At 40.5% G+C, this 17,528-nt stretch overlaps 1 protein-coding gene across 1 annotated transcript; it reads right to left on the bottom strand.

The window, feature by feature from the left end:
• Window positions 1–13,093: 13,093 nt before the first annotated feature.
• LOC132144923 (adhesion G-protein coupled receptor G2-like) lies at window positions 13,094–17,460 on the bottom strand. Its single transcript, XM_059555511.1, has 5 exons — window positions 17,344–17,460; window positions 16,113–16,378; window positions 15,654–15,744; window positions 13,719–14,002; window positions 13,094–13,389 (listed from the first exon to the last, which is right to left on the bottom strand). The coding sequence occupies exons 1-5, from the start codon at window positions 17,445–17,447 to the stop codon at window positions 13,253–13,255; spliced, it is 882 nt and encodes a 293-aa protein (XP_059411494.1). The 5' UTR covers window positions 17,448–17,460; the 3' UTR covers window positions 13,094–13,252.
• Between the last annotated feature and the right edge of the window lie 68 nt (window positions 17,461–17,528).

Raw genomic sequence — 17,528 nt, 5'->3', positions numbered from 1 at the left:
CTCACTCTCACTCAATGCGAAGTCTTGTCTAGCCTGTCTAACATTTCCGAGCGTTTCTCCCTGTGTTTTGTCATTCCCGTGTTTGATCTTTGGACTGATTACTCCGACTCTGATTCTCTGCTGCCTGCCCCGATCTCTGCTTGTTTCTGGTTTCGACTCTGGTTATCCCTGACACACCTGACGCCATTCCTGATTTCTGCCTGTTTGACCATTCTTTAATAAAGCGCTGCATTTGGATCCGAACGCCTCTGGCTCATCATTACAGAAGACTTCGCCACTCAGGATCCAGCAGCTTTTTGTGTGGACACTGGTCAGGTATGGAGATGGCAAGCCTATTAGCCCTCAAGCAGGGCACTGGATCCCTCGAGGACTATGTACAAGAGTACTTAGGCCTCACCTTTTTCTCTGATCTGCCGGATTTTGTGCTGATTGACTTTTTTTGTGATGGGCTAAATTAACCACTAAGGTCACGAGTAATCAGTGAGGGTCCCCGCTCATCTCTTAGTCAGTTTATGGACTATGCACTGCTGATTGTTGGCTCAACATTCACTGTGGGTGTCGCAGAGGCACACGACCCTGGACTCACTCACGTCATGGCCGCCAGCCCAGCGCCACTGCACAAGATGGCCGCCAGCCCAGTGCCACTGCACAAGATGGCCGCCAGCCCAGCGCCACTGCACAAGATGGCCGCCAGCCCAGTGACACTGCACAAGATGGCCACCAGCCCAGCGACACTGCACAAGATGGCCGCCAGCCCCGTCGACTTTCCAGAGTCAGGTCAAGTCACTACTAACACCCAAAAGTCAAGTAAAACAACAGTGAAATTTCATGAGTCGAGTCAGGTTCAAGTGAACTCTCCAGAGCCGAGTCAGGTTCCAGTGAACTCTCCAGAGCCGAGTCAGGTTCCAGTGAACTCTCCAGAGCCGAGTCAGGTTCCAGCGAACTCTCCAGAGCCGAGTCAGGTTCCAGCGAACTCTCCAGAGCCGAGTCAGGTTCCAGCGAACTCTCCAGAGCCGAGTCAGGTTCCAGCGAACTCTCCAGAGCCGAGTCAGGTTCCAGCGAACTCTCCAGAGCCGAGTCAGGTTCCAGCGAACTCTCCAGAGCCGAGTCAGGTTCCAGCGAACTCTCCAGAGCCGAGTCAGGTTCCAGCGAACTCTCCAGAGCCGAGTCAGGTTCCAGCGAACTCTCCAGAGCCGAGTCAGGTTCCAGTGAACTCTCCAGAGTCGAGTCAGGTTCCAGTGAACTCTCCAGAGTCGAGTCAGGTTCCAGTGAACTCTCCAGAGTCGAGTCAGGTTCCAGTGAACTCTCCAGAGTCGAGTCAGGTTCCAGTGAACTCTCCAGAGTCGAGTCAGGTTCCAGTGAACTCTCCAGAGTCGAGTCAGGTTCCAGTGAACTCTCCAGAGTCGAGTCAGGTTCCAGTGAACTCTCCAGAGTCGAGTCAGGTTCCAGTGAACTCTCCAGAGTCGAGTCAGGTTCCAGTGAACTCTCCAGAGTCGAGTCAGGTTCCAGTGAACTCTCCAGAGTCGAGTCAGGTTCCAGTGAACTCTCCAGAGTCAGGGCTAGTCACCATGGACTCTCCAGAGTCCATGGTGACTAGCCCTGACTCTGGAGAGTTCACTGGAACCTGACTAGACTCAGGGCTAGTCACCATGGACTCTCCAGAGTCAGGGCTAGTCACCATGGACTCTCCAGAGTCAGGGCTAGTCACCATGGACTCTCCATAGTCAGGGCTAGTCACCATGGACTCTCCAGAGTCAGGGCTAGTCACCATGGACTCTCCAGAGTCAGGGCTAGTCACCATGGACTCTCCAGAGTCAGGGCTAGTCACCATGGACTCTCCAGAGTCAGGGCTAGTCACCATGGACTCTCCAGAGTCAGGGCTAGTCACCATGGACTCTCCAGAGTCAGGGCTAGTCACCATGGACTCTCCAGAGTCAGGGCTAGTCACCATGGACTCTCCAGAGTCAGGGCTAGTCACCATGGACTCTCCAGAGTCAGGGCTAGTCACCATGGACTCTGCAGAGTCAGGGCTAGTCACCATGGACTCTCCAGAGTCAGGGCTAGTCACCATGGACTCTCCAGAGTCAGGGCTAGTCACCATGGACTCTCCAGAGTCAGGGCTAGTCACCATGGACTCTCCAGAGTCAGGGCTAGTCACCATGGACTCTCCAGAGTCCATGGTGACTAGCCCTGACTCTGGAGAGTTCACTGGAACCTGACTAGACTCAGGGCTAGTCACCATGGACTCTCCAGAGTCAGGGCTAGTCACCATGGACTCTCCAGAGTCAGGGCTAGTCACCATGGACTCTCCAGAGTCAGGGCTAGTCACCATGGACTCTCCAGAGTCAGGGCTAGTCACCATGGACTCTCCAGAGTCAGGGCTAGTCACCATGGACTCTCCAGAGTCAGGGCTAGTCACCATGGACTCTCCAGAGTCAGGGCTAGTCACCATGGACTCTCCAGAGTCAGGGCTAGTCACCATGGACTGTCCAGAGCCAGGGCTAGTCACTGGTGTTCTTCATGAGCAAAGTCAAGTCATCAATGATCTTCATGAGCAAAGTCAAGTCACCATTAACCTCCGTGAACTAAGTCAAGTCACCATTAACCTCCGTGAACTAAGTCAAGTCACAGTTGATCCTCAGGAACCAAGTCAAGTCACCAACGATTTTCATGAGCAAAGTCAAGTCACCAACGATCTTCATGAGCAAAGTCAAGTCACCATTAACCTTCATGAGCAATGTCAAGTCCCCATTAACCTTCATGAGCAAAGTCAAGTCACCATTAACCTTCATGAGCAAAGTCAAGTCACCATTAACCTCCGTGTACGAAGTCAAGTCACCAACGATCTTCATGAGCAAAGTCAAGTCACCAACGATCTTCATGAGCAAAGTCAAGTCATCAACGATCTTCATGAGCAAAGTCAAGTCACCATTAACCTCCGTGAACTAAGTCAAGTCATCAACGATCTTCATGAGCAAAGTCAAGTCATCAACGATCTTCATGAGCAAAGTCAAGTCATCAACGATCTTCATGAGCAAAGTCAAGTCACCATTAACCTTCATGAGCAAAGTCAAGTCACCATTAACCTCCGTGTACTAAGTCAAGTCACCAACGATCTTCATGAGCAAAGTCAAGTCACCAACGATCTTCATGAGCAAAGTCAAGTCACCAACGATCTTCATGAGCAAAGTCAAGTCATCAACGATCTTCATGAGCAAAGTCAAGTCACCATTAACCTCCGTGAGCAAAGTCAAGTCACCATTAACCTCCGTGAACTAAGTCAAGTCATCAACGATCTTCATGAGCAAAGTCAAGTCATCAACGATCTTCATGAGCAAAGTCAAGTCATCAACGATCTTCATGAGCAAAGTCAAGTCACCATTAACCTTCATGAGCAAAGTCAAGTCACCATTAACCTCCGTGTACTAAGTCAAGTCACCAACGATCTTCATGAGCAAAGTCAAGTCACCAACGATCTTCATGAGCAAAGTCAAGTCATCAACGATCTTCATGAGCAAAGTCAAGTCATCAACGATCTTCATGAGCAAAGTCAAGTCACCATTAACCTCCGTGAGCAAAGTCAAGTCACCATTAACCTCCGTGAACTAAGTCAAGTCATCAATGATCTTCATGAGCAAAGTCAAGTCATCAACGATCTTCATGAGCAAAGTCAAGTCATCAACGATCTTCATGAGCAAAGTCAAGTCATCAACGATCTTCATGAGCAAAGTCAAGTCACCAACGATCTTCATGAGCAAAGTCAAGTCACCAACGATCTTCATGAGCAAAGTCAAGTCATTAATGATCTTCATGAGCAAAGTCAAGTCATCAATGATCTTCATGAACCCAATCAAATCACCAAAGATCTACCAGAGCCTCGTCACATCTCAGCCGAACTCCCAGAGCCTCGTCACATCTCAGAGCTCTCGTCCTATCCTGTCACGGCCAGGGAGGCCGTCAATGAGCTCTCATTCATTCCGGTCTGGGCTACGGAGACCATCCACCAACTCTCTGTCTGTCCTGTCATGACCACGGAGGTCCTCCATGAACTAACCGCCTGCCCTGTAATGGCCAAGGAGGCCAGCTACCATCTCATCACGGTCACGGAGGCCGCTATTAACCTGTCAATGTTCTCTGTTTCAGTCCCACCTGAGCAGACTTGCGGTCCGGTGCCATCGACTCCACTGTGGTGGTCCTCTGCTTTGCCCTGGTGGGCTTCTGTCCCGTCTGCTCGGCTGTGGTGGTCCTCTGCTCCGCCCTGGTGGGCTTCTGTCCCGTCTGCTCGGCTGTGGTGGTCCTCTACTCCGCCCTGGTGGGCTTCTGTCCTGTCTGCTCGGCTGTGGTGGTCCTCTGCTCCGCCCTGGTGGGCTTCTGTCCCGTCTGCTCGGCTGTGGTGGTCCTCTGCACCGCCCTGGTGGGCTTCTGTCCCGTCTGCTCGGCTGTGGTGGTCCTCTGCACCGCCCTGGTTGGCTTCTGTCCCGTCTTCTCAGCTGTGGTGGTCCTCTGCTCCGCCCTGGTGGGCTTCTGTCCCATCTTCTCAGCTGTGGTGGTCCTCTACTCCTCCCTGGTGGGCTCCAGCTCCACCTGCTCCACTCTGGTGGGCTGCCACGCCACCTGCTCTGCCTTGGTGGACCCTTGTTCCAGAGTTAGGCCCATGGCGGGCCCCTTTTTCCTATGCCAGGCCCAGGAGGGGCTCCTGTTTTCCTGAGTTAGGCCCAGGAAGGGCTCCAGTTCCACCTGCTCTGCCCCAGTCCACTGCACTTCCTCATGGACCTGGCCCTCCATCCCTCCCCCTGTTCCGCCTCCGCTCCACCGCCCTCCTAGATTGTTTTGAGCGTCTGGAAGCCGCTCCTTTGGGGGTGGGCTATGTCACGATTATTAGATGGAGTGCCCATGAACTTCATTAGAGGGCACTCCACTCAGGACCATTCTACCCATCAACCACCAGATGTCACTTGGACACTAGCACCTCTCATACTGTTGCACCACACCCGAACTACATTACCCATGAGTCACTGCATCACAATCACCCTGCCACACCTGCACCTCATTCATCAGCCAATTTCCTTGCCACACCTGCACCTCATTTACACACACACATAAAAGCAGCACACTCACTCTCACTCAATGCGAAGTCTTGTCTAGCCTGTCTAACATTTCCGAGCGTTTCTCCCTGTGTTTTGTCATTCCCGTGTTTGATCTTTGGACTGATTACTCCGACTCTGATTCTCTGCTGCCTGCCCAGATCTCTGCTTGTTTCTGGTTTCGACTCTGGTTATCCCTGACACACCTGACGCCATTCCTGATTTCTGCCTGTTTGACCATTCTTTAATAAAGCGCTGCATTTGGATCCGAACGCCTCTGGCTCATCATTACATACTCCTGTTAGCTGGAACTTTGCTAAAAATAAAGTTCAACCACACATTCCTAATATTTGATTCTGATGGAAGGTTATGCAGTGACTGTGTTCTTCCACAACCAGGAACTGCACAATATTTTGTGATCTTTCAACAGCATGTTTATTGCTTGGTTGCTCGATTAGATTTAACAATTCATGACACCTTTGAAACTGATTTTATGATAAAAGTGTAGCCTATGATGTACAAACTGACAAAATATAATAGCCTACACTGAAAACTTATGGATTTAGTTTTTCAGTTATTAGAACATTTAGAAGATTTAAATCAATTATTTCAGACAAATGCATTAACAGATTATCGATTTACTCAAAACACCTGCCAATAGATTATGAGAATAAACTTTAAAGCAACAATGAATTAAAACAACATGACTCGTCCAACCTCTATTGCTTGTGTAACTAAAGTGAAACACATGTACAGCTATAAACCTTAAGTTTAGATTTATTACCCTGCTGGCAAATATTTTTGATTGTTTTAAGCATAAAGATTAAATTCTGATACCTTTCTCTGATATAATGTCTTATGTCAATTGGCTTCATATAAGTACATCATGTATTGTAATATGTTTACTATAAAAACAAGAAATAATAATCAGTGTTGGGCAAGTTACTTCAAAACTGTAATGCGTTATTTATTACTTGTTACTGTCATTTCAAAGTAATTCTTTACATTACAATATTACTGTATTTAAATTGTAAGGCATTACACTACTATTGCATTACTTTTAAGTTACTCTCACCAAAATAACTGCAAATATGGATTTGGCAATCTAAATGTAGCTCATGATGCTCAATTAGCTCATTACACATTCAGTAGAAGGTGATGTGGTATCCGACTGAGCTTGGATTGTGGTTAAAAACAGTAAGATATAATAGCCACAGTGATGGCTCATGGTGCAATACAAGGAACAATCGTCGCAAGAACAGACAAAATGTCAAAGTCTGGCAAACTCTGATAGAAATACTGCAACTTTAACTTTATTATTTCATAATAACATTAATTGAACTGTATTGTATCTTAATGTCAAAAGATATGACAAGATAGTACAAAATTAGCATTTTTATGCCTTTATTGTTTTACAGCACAAGGCACAGTTTATGCTTCATAGAATAAGATTAGCCCTAAGAGATATGACTTCATCTCAGAAACGTAACTAAAATTAACATATGGCAAATTGTAGCTTTCAATAAAACTGTCCAGAGATAAAAAAACAAAAAACACAAACCTCTTAAATCACAGCTAGACAATGACTATTAGCTATATGAGGCTTACAAGTCACATTTTCAAATGAAAATAACAAAATCAAAGTGCTTTTAATTATATTGAAGTGCTTCGGCCTATTTGCCTTAAAGGGATTACTTTAGTCTGAACTCCAACCAGAAAAAAACAGCAATACAGGACAAAAATGTAAACAGACTGTAACTACCAAATACACAAACAGAAGCAGCATATTGTCAAGCAAGGCCTGTACAACTGACATATATAGTGTGTGTGTGTGGTCTGCTAACCTTCTTGACTGAAATATCTGTTAAAGCGCATCAGAAGAAGGCGCTGAAAGCGCCCATCACTAAGACGGTTGCGTTTTGGGGTGAGCAAAAGACTGCCAAGACTGACAAGTCTTTCTACTGGTGCACTGGAAGGTGTTGGTGCATTGTAACGGAGTGGGAATTTTTTTTATTCTTGGAAACAGATGAAGACTTTCCATCACAGGGGCAGAATTCAAGTAAGATGTTACCTCTGTTTCCACTGACATGAGTGCATCAGCTGAGACATTCACCTGTTCATCAAAAGAGAAAAAGTCCTCCTCACTTGGGGCAACAGCAGTAGGTGGAGGGGGATCGGGCATCAGGGCTGCAGGTTCCTCTGTTAGGGTGTGACACTCCGTTGTAAGGAGGAGAGTGATGTGGTCTCTTCTGGTTTCCTCTTTTACCCAGCGCAGCTTAAACTTGGGCAGTGAGAAAGAAGCCAGTAGTGCAGCTTTGGAATCAATTATTGCAGCAAATCTAGTTTTGATTACTCCCACAATAATGTCAGGCAACCCAGTGGTCATTGGTGATAGACCATTTTTAAGCGCCAAGGTTTTGGCCATAAGCACCTCTAGTGTTGGTTGAAGCGTGCCATAAAAACAAGTCTCCTCTCCCTGTAGAATGTCCAGCGCAACAGTAAAAGGCTTCATAATGGCACAGTAGTCCTTAAGAAACTGGTATTCCCTGTCGTTCATACATTTAATCTGAAACTTTGTGCAGAGATTATTAATGTCAGTGAGAGGCATTTCTGTGATTCTTGCATAGGCATCATAAAATGAGTTCCACCGTGTCACTGTGGGGACAATCAACTTTTTATCACTAACCTCTTCAACGCACTCAGCTGCAACAGTGGAGCGGCAGGACTTTGTCCACAGTGCAGAACATTTGGCTGTAGCACTACGGTAGACTGCTCTTGATTCTGGATTGGTTGCAAGCCATTTATCCACCTCATTGTTTGCAACTATATTCAGTGTGTGGGCTGCACACCTCTGGTGGGGAGGCAGTACACATAGCCCAACCTGGGCATCTTCATCATCAGCGCTATTAAGCACACTGTGAAGGTCTGTGAAGTGCACTTCCTATTCGCCACTGTCCTCCTCCACTTCTTCCTCCTCCTCCTCCTCTTCGGACTCAACATGCTGATACTCCTTAAATGCCTTCACAAAGTTGCTACCGTTATCGGTCACACATGCCATGATTTTGTCATGAGTTAGGCCATATTCTGAGAAAATGTCCTCAAGCTCTGTAGCAATTCTATCATAAGTATGGCGACGCCTGAATCTTCTACAAGCTATTGCCGCCTTCCTCCGTTTCAAACTTTCATTGTCGATCCAGTGCACTGTGACCCCAAGGTAGCTTCTGTTATTTGCGCACCAAAGATCAGCGGTGGTGGACACATGGTTCTGTACTTCAATGGTCTTTTTGAGTTCCCTTGTCATGACTGCGTATGCTTTATCCAAGTCCTTTGAGAAGGTTTTTCTACTTGGAAGTACATGCTGAAAATATAAGAAAATAACCAGATATCAAATTCAATGGTCATAATAATAAAACAAAATATTACTAATGTTCAGTGTGTATTTATTATTCATTATTAGGTGTTAATTACTATTGTGACATTAGCTAATGGGCCTTACAATGTACACAACCCTAATGCAACCAGCTTTGGACTTATTTAAAGCTAGAAAGCTTATACAATAGGCTGCATTCTAAGTGTGATTAAACATGCGACATGTTTCATATTCTTCCTAGTCATGGATAGTGGGCATCTAGAAAGTAGCCTATATTGTATAAATTCATTAGCTTTCCTTTTAAAAAAGACCAAAGTCTCTGCATACATATGTAAAAAATTGAGACATGTTTTTCATTGTAAATGTTCACACAGTACAGGTAGCCTAGCGCACCCCAGTGTTTCAATATTCATTGTTCATATTCAGCACGGACAGCCCTTACAAAAATGCTCTACACCACATTAGATTTCAAATTTCAAATAAATAAGTAGATAAATCGATGTGGGGCAAAAACAGATGTTTTTTGGACTACATTTCATCTTAATACACGGGCCTATTGACGTGATTCACAATGGCGTTATGTATGTATCTGTTCTGATGGCCAGAACTACGTAAACTAATAGCTAGTAGTCCAGTAAAAATGTACCTGTTTAAGTAATGGTAGCCTTGCTTACCTTGTCATCATTGCTGCTGCTGCTTGTGGCGACAGGGATCTTGTTGACGAGTTTCCGAAAAGCTGGCGATTCCACCGTTGAAAGCGGCAGCATATCTTCAACAACATACTCCGCCACAAGTCTCCTCACCTCTTGAGGCTGAAGTAGTAACTCAGATCGGGAGAACGTTAATTTTAGCTGCTTCATCGTCGTGTTATCGCCACTGTCATCCTCTGCTTGCTTCCGTTTTGCTAACTTCACGTGACTGTGGCACCTCTGTAAGTGTTTGGTTAAATTACTGGTGCTATTTCGGGAAGTTGACAGTTCTTTAGGTGTAACACACAAAGTGCATATGACTATGATGTTCTTCATATCCTTATTTTTCACAAACTTAAAGTAATGGGCATATGCCCATCTGGAGAATGTACTATCCGATGTTAGATCAGCTGCAGGCTCACTCATCTCTGCTCTGTCTGACTAGCAGCTAGGAAGTGAAACATCTCCTCTGCTGATCTTGCGGTGATTTTGGCGAATTTGTATGAAGAAAAAAAAAACTACCACTTTATTCCAGGTTAACTAACATGCATTGTAACGCGCGTTACTGACATTTGTACCGAGTAAAATATTACATTTTTTCCCCCTGTAATGCCTTACATTACCGCGTTACAGCAAAAGCAATGCATTACAGTAATTAATTACTTTTGTAACGCGTTACTCCCAACACTGATAATAATAAATAAATAAATAAATAAACAGAGGAGCACTATTATACAACTACTTATGCTGGCCCTGCTATATTCTTATGCAAGTGGTTTAAATGTGACTTAAACAGATCTCTCTGAGGCCGTTCAGAAATGCTGGTCTAGATACTAACATAATGTAGTTTTATAATGAAATCTGTTGTGTTCAGTATTTAAGCTCTACATACATCAGTGCAATATTCCTTTCTTTCTTATTTACTTCCAGGAGAATATATTGCAAGACAATGATGTAAATTAAATAATGCACATAAAAATTATAAAAAATAAAATAAATTCACAGTGGCATCTTACACTTTCTGTTAAAAAACTAACTGTCCTGTCCTAATTGAAGACATAAACTGAAATTAAAAACAATATAACAGTGGATGAATCTTATCTTACCTGTGTTTGGAATAATGCTGCTGGTGCTTATTATGTAACCCTGGCAAGACAAAATTTCTGTAAAAGAGAAGAGATGAACTTATTATTATTGACTAAATATAACTAATGTAAAACAGACTCTGTGTGTAACATGATCTGCTCTTCCTTGAGAACTCATTAGAGAGCTTACAGGACAATGATCATTCAGACTCCATTTAAAGAGCTTGTTCTGTGGATAATTCTGCACTTAAGTGTGTTAGGATCTGATTTCGGTTTGCATTGATCAGTGATCAATCGTTTTGGACAGCTTTGTTCTCATGTGGTGTTGTGTTGGTCTGTAGGGGTTAATGTGCACTAAAAATAACAACAAAACTCACAACCTTCAGCATTAACACTCCATTGTATGTAGAACGACACACACCTGCTGAATTCAGAAGTGATGGCAGACAATTATCATTTGTCAGTAACCACAGTTTTATGCCTTCAACCGTCTCGTTCATTCTTAATTCATAATTGTCACCCTGTTTTGTTATGTTGAAACTGTATGATCTGCATTGTCCTGAAACCACAGACAACCATTACATTTGGGCAGAAATATTTTTTAAAGAGCTCTGAACTCAAGAATGGTTTATAAATATAAAATAAGCGTGTTTTACCAAGAGAAGAGATATTTAGAGTGACGATTCCTATTGGTTCTCGAGTTGTCAGACATGTCTGTATTATATCTGAAAGAAAAACAGAAATGAACTCAATGAGTTTGTCAGTCATCACAAGTGCTTTAAGATAATAAATATGCAGTATCACACAGTAATGTTAGCAGTATATTTCACATCTACCTGGATTTGGTGAGCTACTTCTGTTCCAGAAACACTGATCTGATGAATTGACTTGGATTATCAGTTTATCTGAGGAGCCTGCACAAACACAACATTATTAGACTATTAGATAATGAGGTATGACATAGTATAACACTCTACATTTAGATGCCCACATATCATGTTATTTTTGTTTATATTTAAAAAAAAATTCTTCCTTTTTATAAAGCAACATACTTATCTGGCACAGAGCACAGCAGATGATCATCAGAAACAGCAAATTCTGCTTTTGTCCAGACATTATTCCCAGGGACAGCGACCTGTTAGAGACACACTAGAGTGTTTTGGAAGTAAATCTTAAATAATTTAATTTATTTTATAATTCTTGAGCTGAAGTCCACAGTCCAAGAGCTGAGAGAGTCACATACAGTTGACAACTGAACACTGACATACAGTTCATTTGAAAACATGCAAATCATGTTTTTTTATGCACTTTAACCTGAAAATATTATCAAGAAACAGATCCAGTTTCTAAAGCCACATTTGCTCACAGAGAAAAACATAAATGTAGAAATTTTTTATTTATATTTAATAAAAGCAGTGACAAAATTCCTAAGAAAGCATAACCTTTATTAGGGACTATTAGACAATATTTAGATTACCGATATTTACAATCATTTCCATGCAGAAAATGCCAAGTTAGAACATTTTGAATAGAAACAAAAGCAAATTGTAAATACTGTCTATACAATGAATTAAATTTGCTTTGTTATTTTGTTAACTAATGAAATACATCCATATATTTAGCAGTTGGACTAAAGGGAATACACATTTCATGAAAAAATTAAAACAAATCACATTTTCATTACAGCTTCATTTCAATACCATAAGAATATACTGAGAGATAGAACATATCACCTGTAGGTATGAATTATTAAATAATGCAGAATTCATCAGCTGATTCTTACAGCGGTTTTGTTTTTTCTCACATCTATGTGTGTGGATATTAGTACGCTGTTTTTATAACCATGCAAATGTCTGAATCCAAAGGCGTGCACACATTACTGTCATCCTGAAGATGTAAATTTGTTTTCTAAATAAGGTTCAGTGTTTGAGTTGCTCTTACACGCACATGATCACACATGATGATTATAACGCTCAATAAAACTAACAACAGTAATATCAGATCTATGGTGCCCCTGAGCTGACATGTTCATTTTACTTAGTTTCTCCTGGCCACAAAATAATAACTTGTGGGAACGTTGAATTAAGAACTTATTTAATTGATTATTATAGAATTTATAAAATTATTAACCATACCTGACTGTATTATGTGCAATAGTCAGCATTCAAATGAAGTTTATCATGAATAAATTACAGTTTGTAAGTTCATTAACTGATCGTCTTTTCCCCGTAGTTTTTTTTTTTGTATTATTATTTTTATTATTATTATTTTTGTATTATTATTTTTATTATTATTATTAGCCTATTATTATTGGTTATATTTTTATATTTTTATATTTTTATATTTTTGCTGTAATGCAGTTTAAATTTAACATATTTCATTTTACTTCGGCTAATTAATAGACCATAATTATAAATACTATATTGTTTGTTGAGGAATAATCATTCACGTAGTTACATTTGTAGATGAAAACACAACACGCTCATTTATTATCACACACGGTCATAAATATAACAATAATAATAAAATATTAAATGAAATGTTTAATGTTTATGAAAATGTTTGTTTATCTCTGATTATCTGATAATCCCAGGTTGCTATGGTCATGAAGGTTTGTTTACATATTAAACTCGTGACCCTGAGAAAAATATGTTGTACATAACATAACACCTCAAGGGCATGACATAATGTCACATTCCCACAAATTAATATCTTTTGGCCGTGACAAAACGTGAGCTGAACATGTCAGCACAGGGGCACCATACAGATCATATCAGAGATTTGAAAGCACAATTAAATCCTTCCATGATAATAGACAGATACAATAATGATCAACAGATATTTGTCATATGTCTCAAGTTATTTCATTTTAAACTGTGTTTTCTTGTTCAATCGTGACATTTGTCTTTGTGTTGTTTCTTAGATTGATTTTGGTGAGAATACACAGTTTGCACTTAAACAACATCTGTATAAATCAGTTTCAACATCAGTCAGAGACAAATAAAGCCTTCTGTCTTAATTATGCTAGTGATAAATATTTTCTACAGCATTAATGCTGGATTGAGCGATGGTTGTTGTGGAGTCTGTGTTTTCTGGATCGTCAGAGAAACTACCCGCAACATCATCGTGAATGTTATAGTAATACAGGAAGAGGAAAAACCCTGAAAAAAGACCAGAGTAACTTATTTAAATTAATTCAAATGCATTTCAGATATGAATGTATGCATGCCTTTTAAACTGTGACTTAAAATAATCATTAAGTAACATTAAAACACCTTATAAACAATAAAGTAATTTATTTAAAATATAAATTACATTTTATCAAATAAAGAATTTATTATGATAATTAGAAATAATATTTTATTATAATTTAATTCAAATAATTTATTAAAAAAAAGTAGAAAAAAAATGCAAGCATTATATATTGATATAATGTATGTATATAATGTATATCAATATATATTGAGCCATATATTGATGCATTTCTCACCCTGAAATGAGTTCAGCACAGTGAATATGTAATATGAGGGAACGAGCATCGGTCCATAACTGAAGAACGCCACAGACCACGTCAGACCGAAGAGCAGGAACAAGCTCAACACCATCATCAGATGCTTTCTGAACGTCTTTCTCTTGCTGTTAGTTGCTTTTATGTTTCTGGCCTGAATGACTTTAGTGACGATCATGATGAAGATTCCTGTCGTGAAGATGAAAACTAAAGCATAGTAGCCAATGTTCACTGTGTAGTGAATGTACAAATCTGTAATCCAGCACCTGTAGTTAGAAAATGAAAAAAAGTAGACATCAGTAGACATAAGTTTAAAGGGTTAGTTCACCCAATAATCAAAATGATGTAATTAATAATTCACCCTCATGTCGTTCCAAACCCGTGAGACCTCCGTTTATCTTCTGAACACAATTTAAGATATTTTAGATTTAGTCCGAGAGCTCTCAGTCCCTCCATTGAAGGTGTGTGTACGGTCTACTGTCCATGTCCAAAAAGGAAGAAAAACATCATCAAAGTAGTCCATGTGACATCAGAGGGTCAGTTAGAATATTCTGAAGCATCGAAAATTTTGGTCCAAAAATAGCAAAAACTACAACTTTATTCAGCATTATCTTCTCTTCCGTGTCTGTTGTGAGAGAGTTCAAAACACAACAGTTCAATGATATCTGGTTCGCGAATTAATCATTCGATGTAACCGGATCTTCTCGAACGAGTTCACCAAATGGAACTGAATCGTTTTAAATGGTTTGCGTCTCCAATATGCATTAATCCACAAATGACTTAACACTCCCTCTGAGTTCAAACAAACCAATATCCCGGAGTAATTCATTTACTCAAACAGTACACTGACTGAACTGCTGTGAAGAGAGAACTGAAGATGAACACCGAGCCGAGCCAGATAACGAAAAAAAAGACTGACTCGTTCACGAGGCAAGAACCGGTTGCATTGGTTTTCGGATCACCAGTAGTTCTTTCGGACAGTTCGATTCAATAAACCGGTTGAAGAAAACGGTTCACCGGTTCTTATGCGCTCGACGTAATGACGTCATTTGCGATAACTGCCCTTGATTCAAGCCTTCGGTTTACCCGCGCTCATAACATTAGCACAGAATCAGTTCAGAATCAATCACCAAAAGAATCAGTTCAGTTCAGACGCTCTGTGTGTCGGTCTGCTTCACACTGAATCACACATGCACAGTATCATCAGCTCCTCGGTTCTCGAATCGGACACGTCTGACAGAAACGGTTCTTGACTCATGAACGAGTCATTATCTGGCTCGGCTCGGTGTTCATGTTCAGTTCTCTCTTCACAGCAGTTCAGTCAGTGTACTGTTTGGTTACATGAATTACTCCGGGATATTGGTTTGTTTGAACTCAGAGGGAGTGTCAGACACATTAAACAAGTTAACAGCTTAAGTCATTTGTGGATTAATGCGTATTGGAGACGAGAACCATTTAAAACGATTCAGTTCGATTTGATGAACTGGTTCATAACGATCCGGTTACATCGAATGATTCGTTCGTGAACCGGATATCACAAACTGCTTTGTTTTGAACTCTCTCTCACAACAGACACCGAAGAGAAGACAATGCTGAATAAAGTCGACGTTTTTGCTATTTTTGGACCAAAATTTATTTTCGATGCTTCAAAAAATTCTAACTGACCCTCTGATGTCACATGGACTACTTTGATGATGTTTTTCTTACCTTTCTGGACATGGACAGTATACCGTACACACAGCTTCAATGGAGGGACTGAGAGCTCTCGGACTAAATCTAAAATATCTTAAACTGTGTTCAGAAGATAAACAGAGGTCTCACGGGTTTGGAACAACATGAGGGTGAGTTATTAATGACATATTTTTGAATATTGGGTGAACTAACCCTTTAAGAATGTGTGACATCAGACAAACTTACATTCGTGCGATTTTTCCAGACGTTGTGTTTAGGACCACCGCTTTATATCCTCCTACAGAAACGATAACTATGACTATTGGAGCCGGACACGCTGAAAACACAGAAAACACAATAGTTATCATTTCATTTACAGTTTTTGTTTTCTTCAGATGAAAAAGATAAGTGATAGTGTGATATAGTGTCAATTTAAATAAATTTTGTTAACACAGGCTATTTATATTTTCATTTCATTATTGCGTAAAAAATGAGTTAAAAGTGCATGGAAATCATGTAATGCATAATATATGTAATGGACCAGAGCTACCATGAACTAACAGTAAACAGTTGTGTTTTTATTGATTATCATTAACAGAGATTAATAAATAAGTTAATGCATTACCTAATGAAAACTTATTCTAAAGTTTTGACTAGCTGGCGTTGAAGCAGCACTATAATAGATATTTTGTTGCTGTAACTCACCCCAGCCCAACACGGTGATCTTCCTCATGTAGTTTGAGATGGTGACGTTCTGTCTGATGAGCCATAAGTACATGTGAAGAGCTTGAATGAAGAACCAGGTGAATGAGGCCAGCATGGAGTAATGCAGGAGCAGCGCTATGAAGACACACGCAGCGTTGTCTCCTGTGTTAGCGATGCTCTCGTTTGACAAAAACGATGCATTCAGTAGAGACAAAGCCACAAACATGTTCATCAGGATCTTCGTGGCCTGATTTGATTTGGCTTTCCTGTTAAAACATGCAAAAAATTTTGCCACTAGCTGCAGCAAGTAGCTATAATATTTTTGTTCAATATTTTCCTAATGACAATTTTATGATTGTTTATAAAGGCTTTTACGAACACCTTTCCCCTATTTTTACACAGAATAAGGGAGGAAATATTTTTTATAGTTTCTATACTAAATAATATGTCAATGAGTAAAGTGTTTTTCATATAGTTTATTTATTTATGACCTGGAGGTGACACATAACACACATAAACCCTATATTTTTGCAATCATGTGTTTGTTGTCTTAACGTTTCATCAGTAAAAACGTTTCTGCTTTTTATTTAGTTCAGCTACATCAATAGCCAGATTCTTTTGTCCATATTAGGGATTTCCTGCAAGTTATACCTTTTTACTTTTATGAGTCTGTTTTGGACTTTCTTCATTAGAGCGCCCTCTGGCTTCGAGTATGAATAAATCATACAATGCAGAATAGCGTTTAGTGCTCCTGATGTTCACATCTCCTAATTTTGGATATGAATAAAATATCCGGGAGACAAATTTACATTTGATTAAAATAAAATATGTATTAAATATTAAAAACGCAGCTAACATAGTTCTACACACAGTACAATATAAACAAAGGTGCCTGTTCTGTTTCTTTCTTGCTGTTTGATTGGGAAAAGTTTAAAGTGCATCAATGGGTCTTGTCAATTATCACAACACTGATAAAACAGGCTTAAAGTGATTCTCTCATCCTCCAAATTATAATTATCAGTCTTGATTTTATTGTCATTATCAAAAAATAAATAAAAAATAATAAATAAATAAATAAATGGAGAACCGTATTAGAATATAATTATTTTTCCACTACAGCAACAGTAGCTAAATTTAATAGCGATTTCTGAAGATTTTGTCTTAGTGTAGTATTAGTGATTATTGATTACTAACCAGCTTTAACAATATGATAAACTGTAAGATACTCTACCGTAGGAGGAAATGCATGAATAATGCGATGGACATAAAAAACAAGGAGATGCCGCAACCGACAGAAGAAATTAAGGTCAATGATTCCGGATACGGTGCTGTCATATTTACATCTGGCGTAGACTGAAGGATCATAGAAAACAGAATGAAACAGATCAGCAGAAGGACTTTAAAACCATTTGTTGT

This window comes from Carassius carassius, chromosome 8 (assembly GCF_963082965.1).
Source record: "Carassius carassius chromosome 8, fCarCar2.1, whole genome shotgun sequence".
Taxonomy (NCBI): domain Eukaryota; kingdom Metazoa; phylum Chordata; class Actinopteri; order Cypriniformes; family Cyprinidae; genus Carassius; species Carassius carassius.
This window is presented reverse-complemented; position numbering and strand designations above follow the sequence as displayed.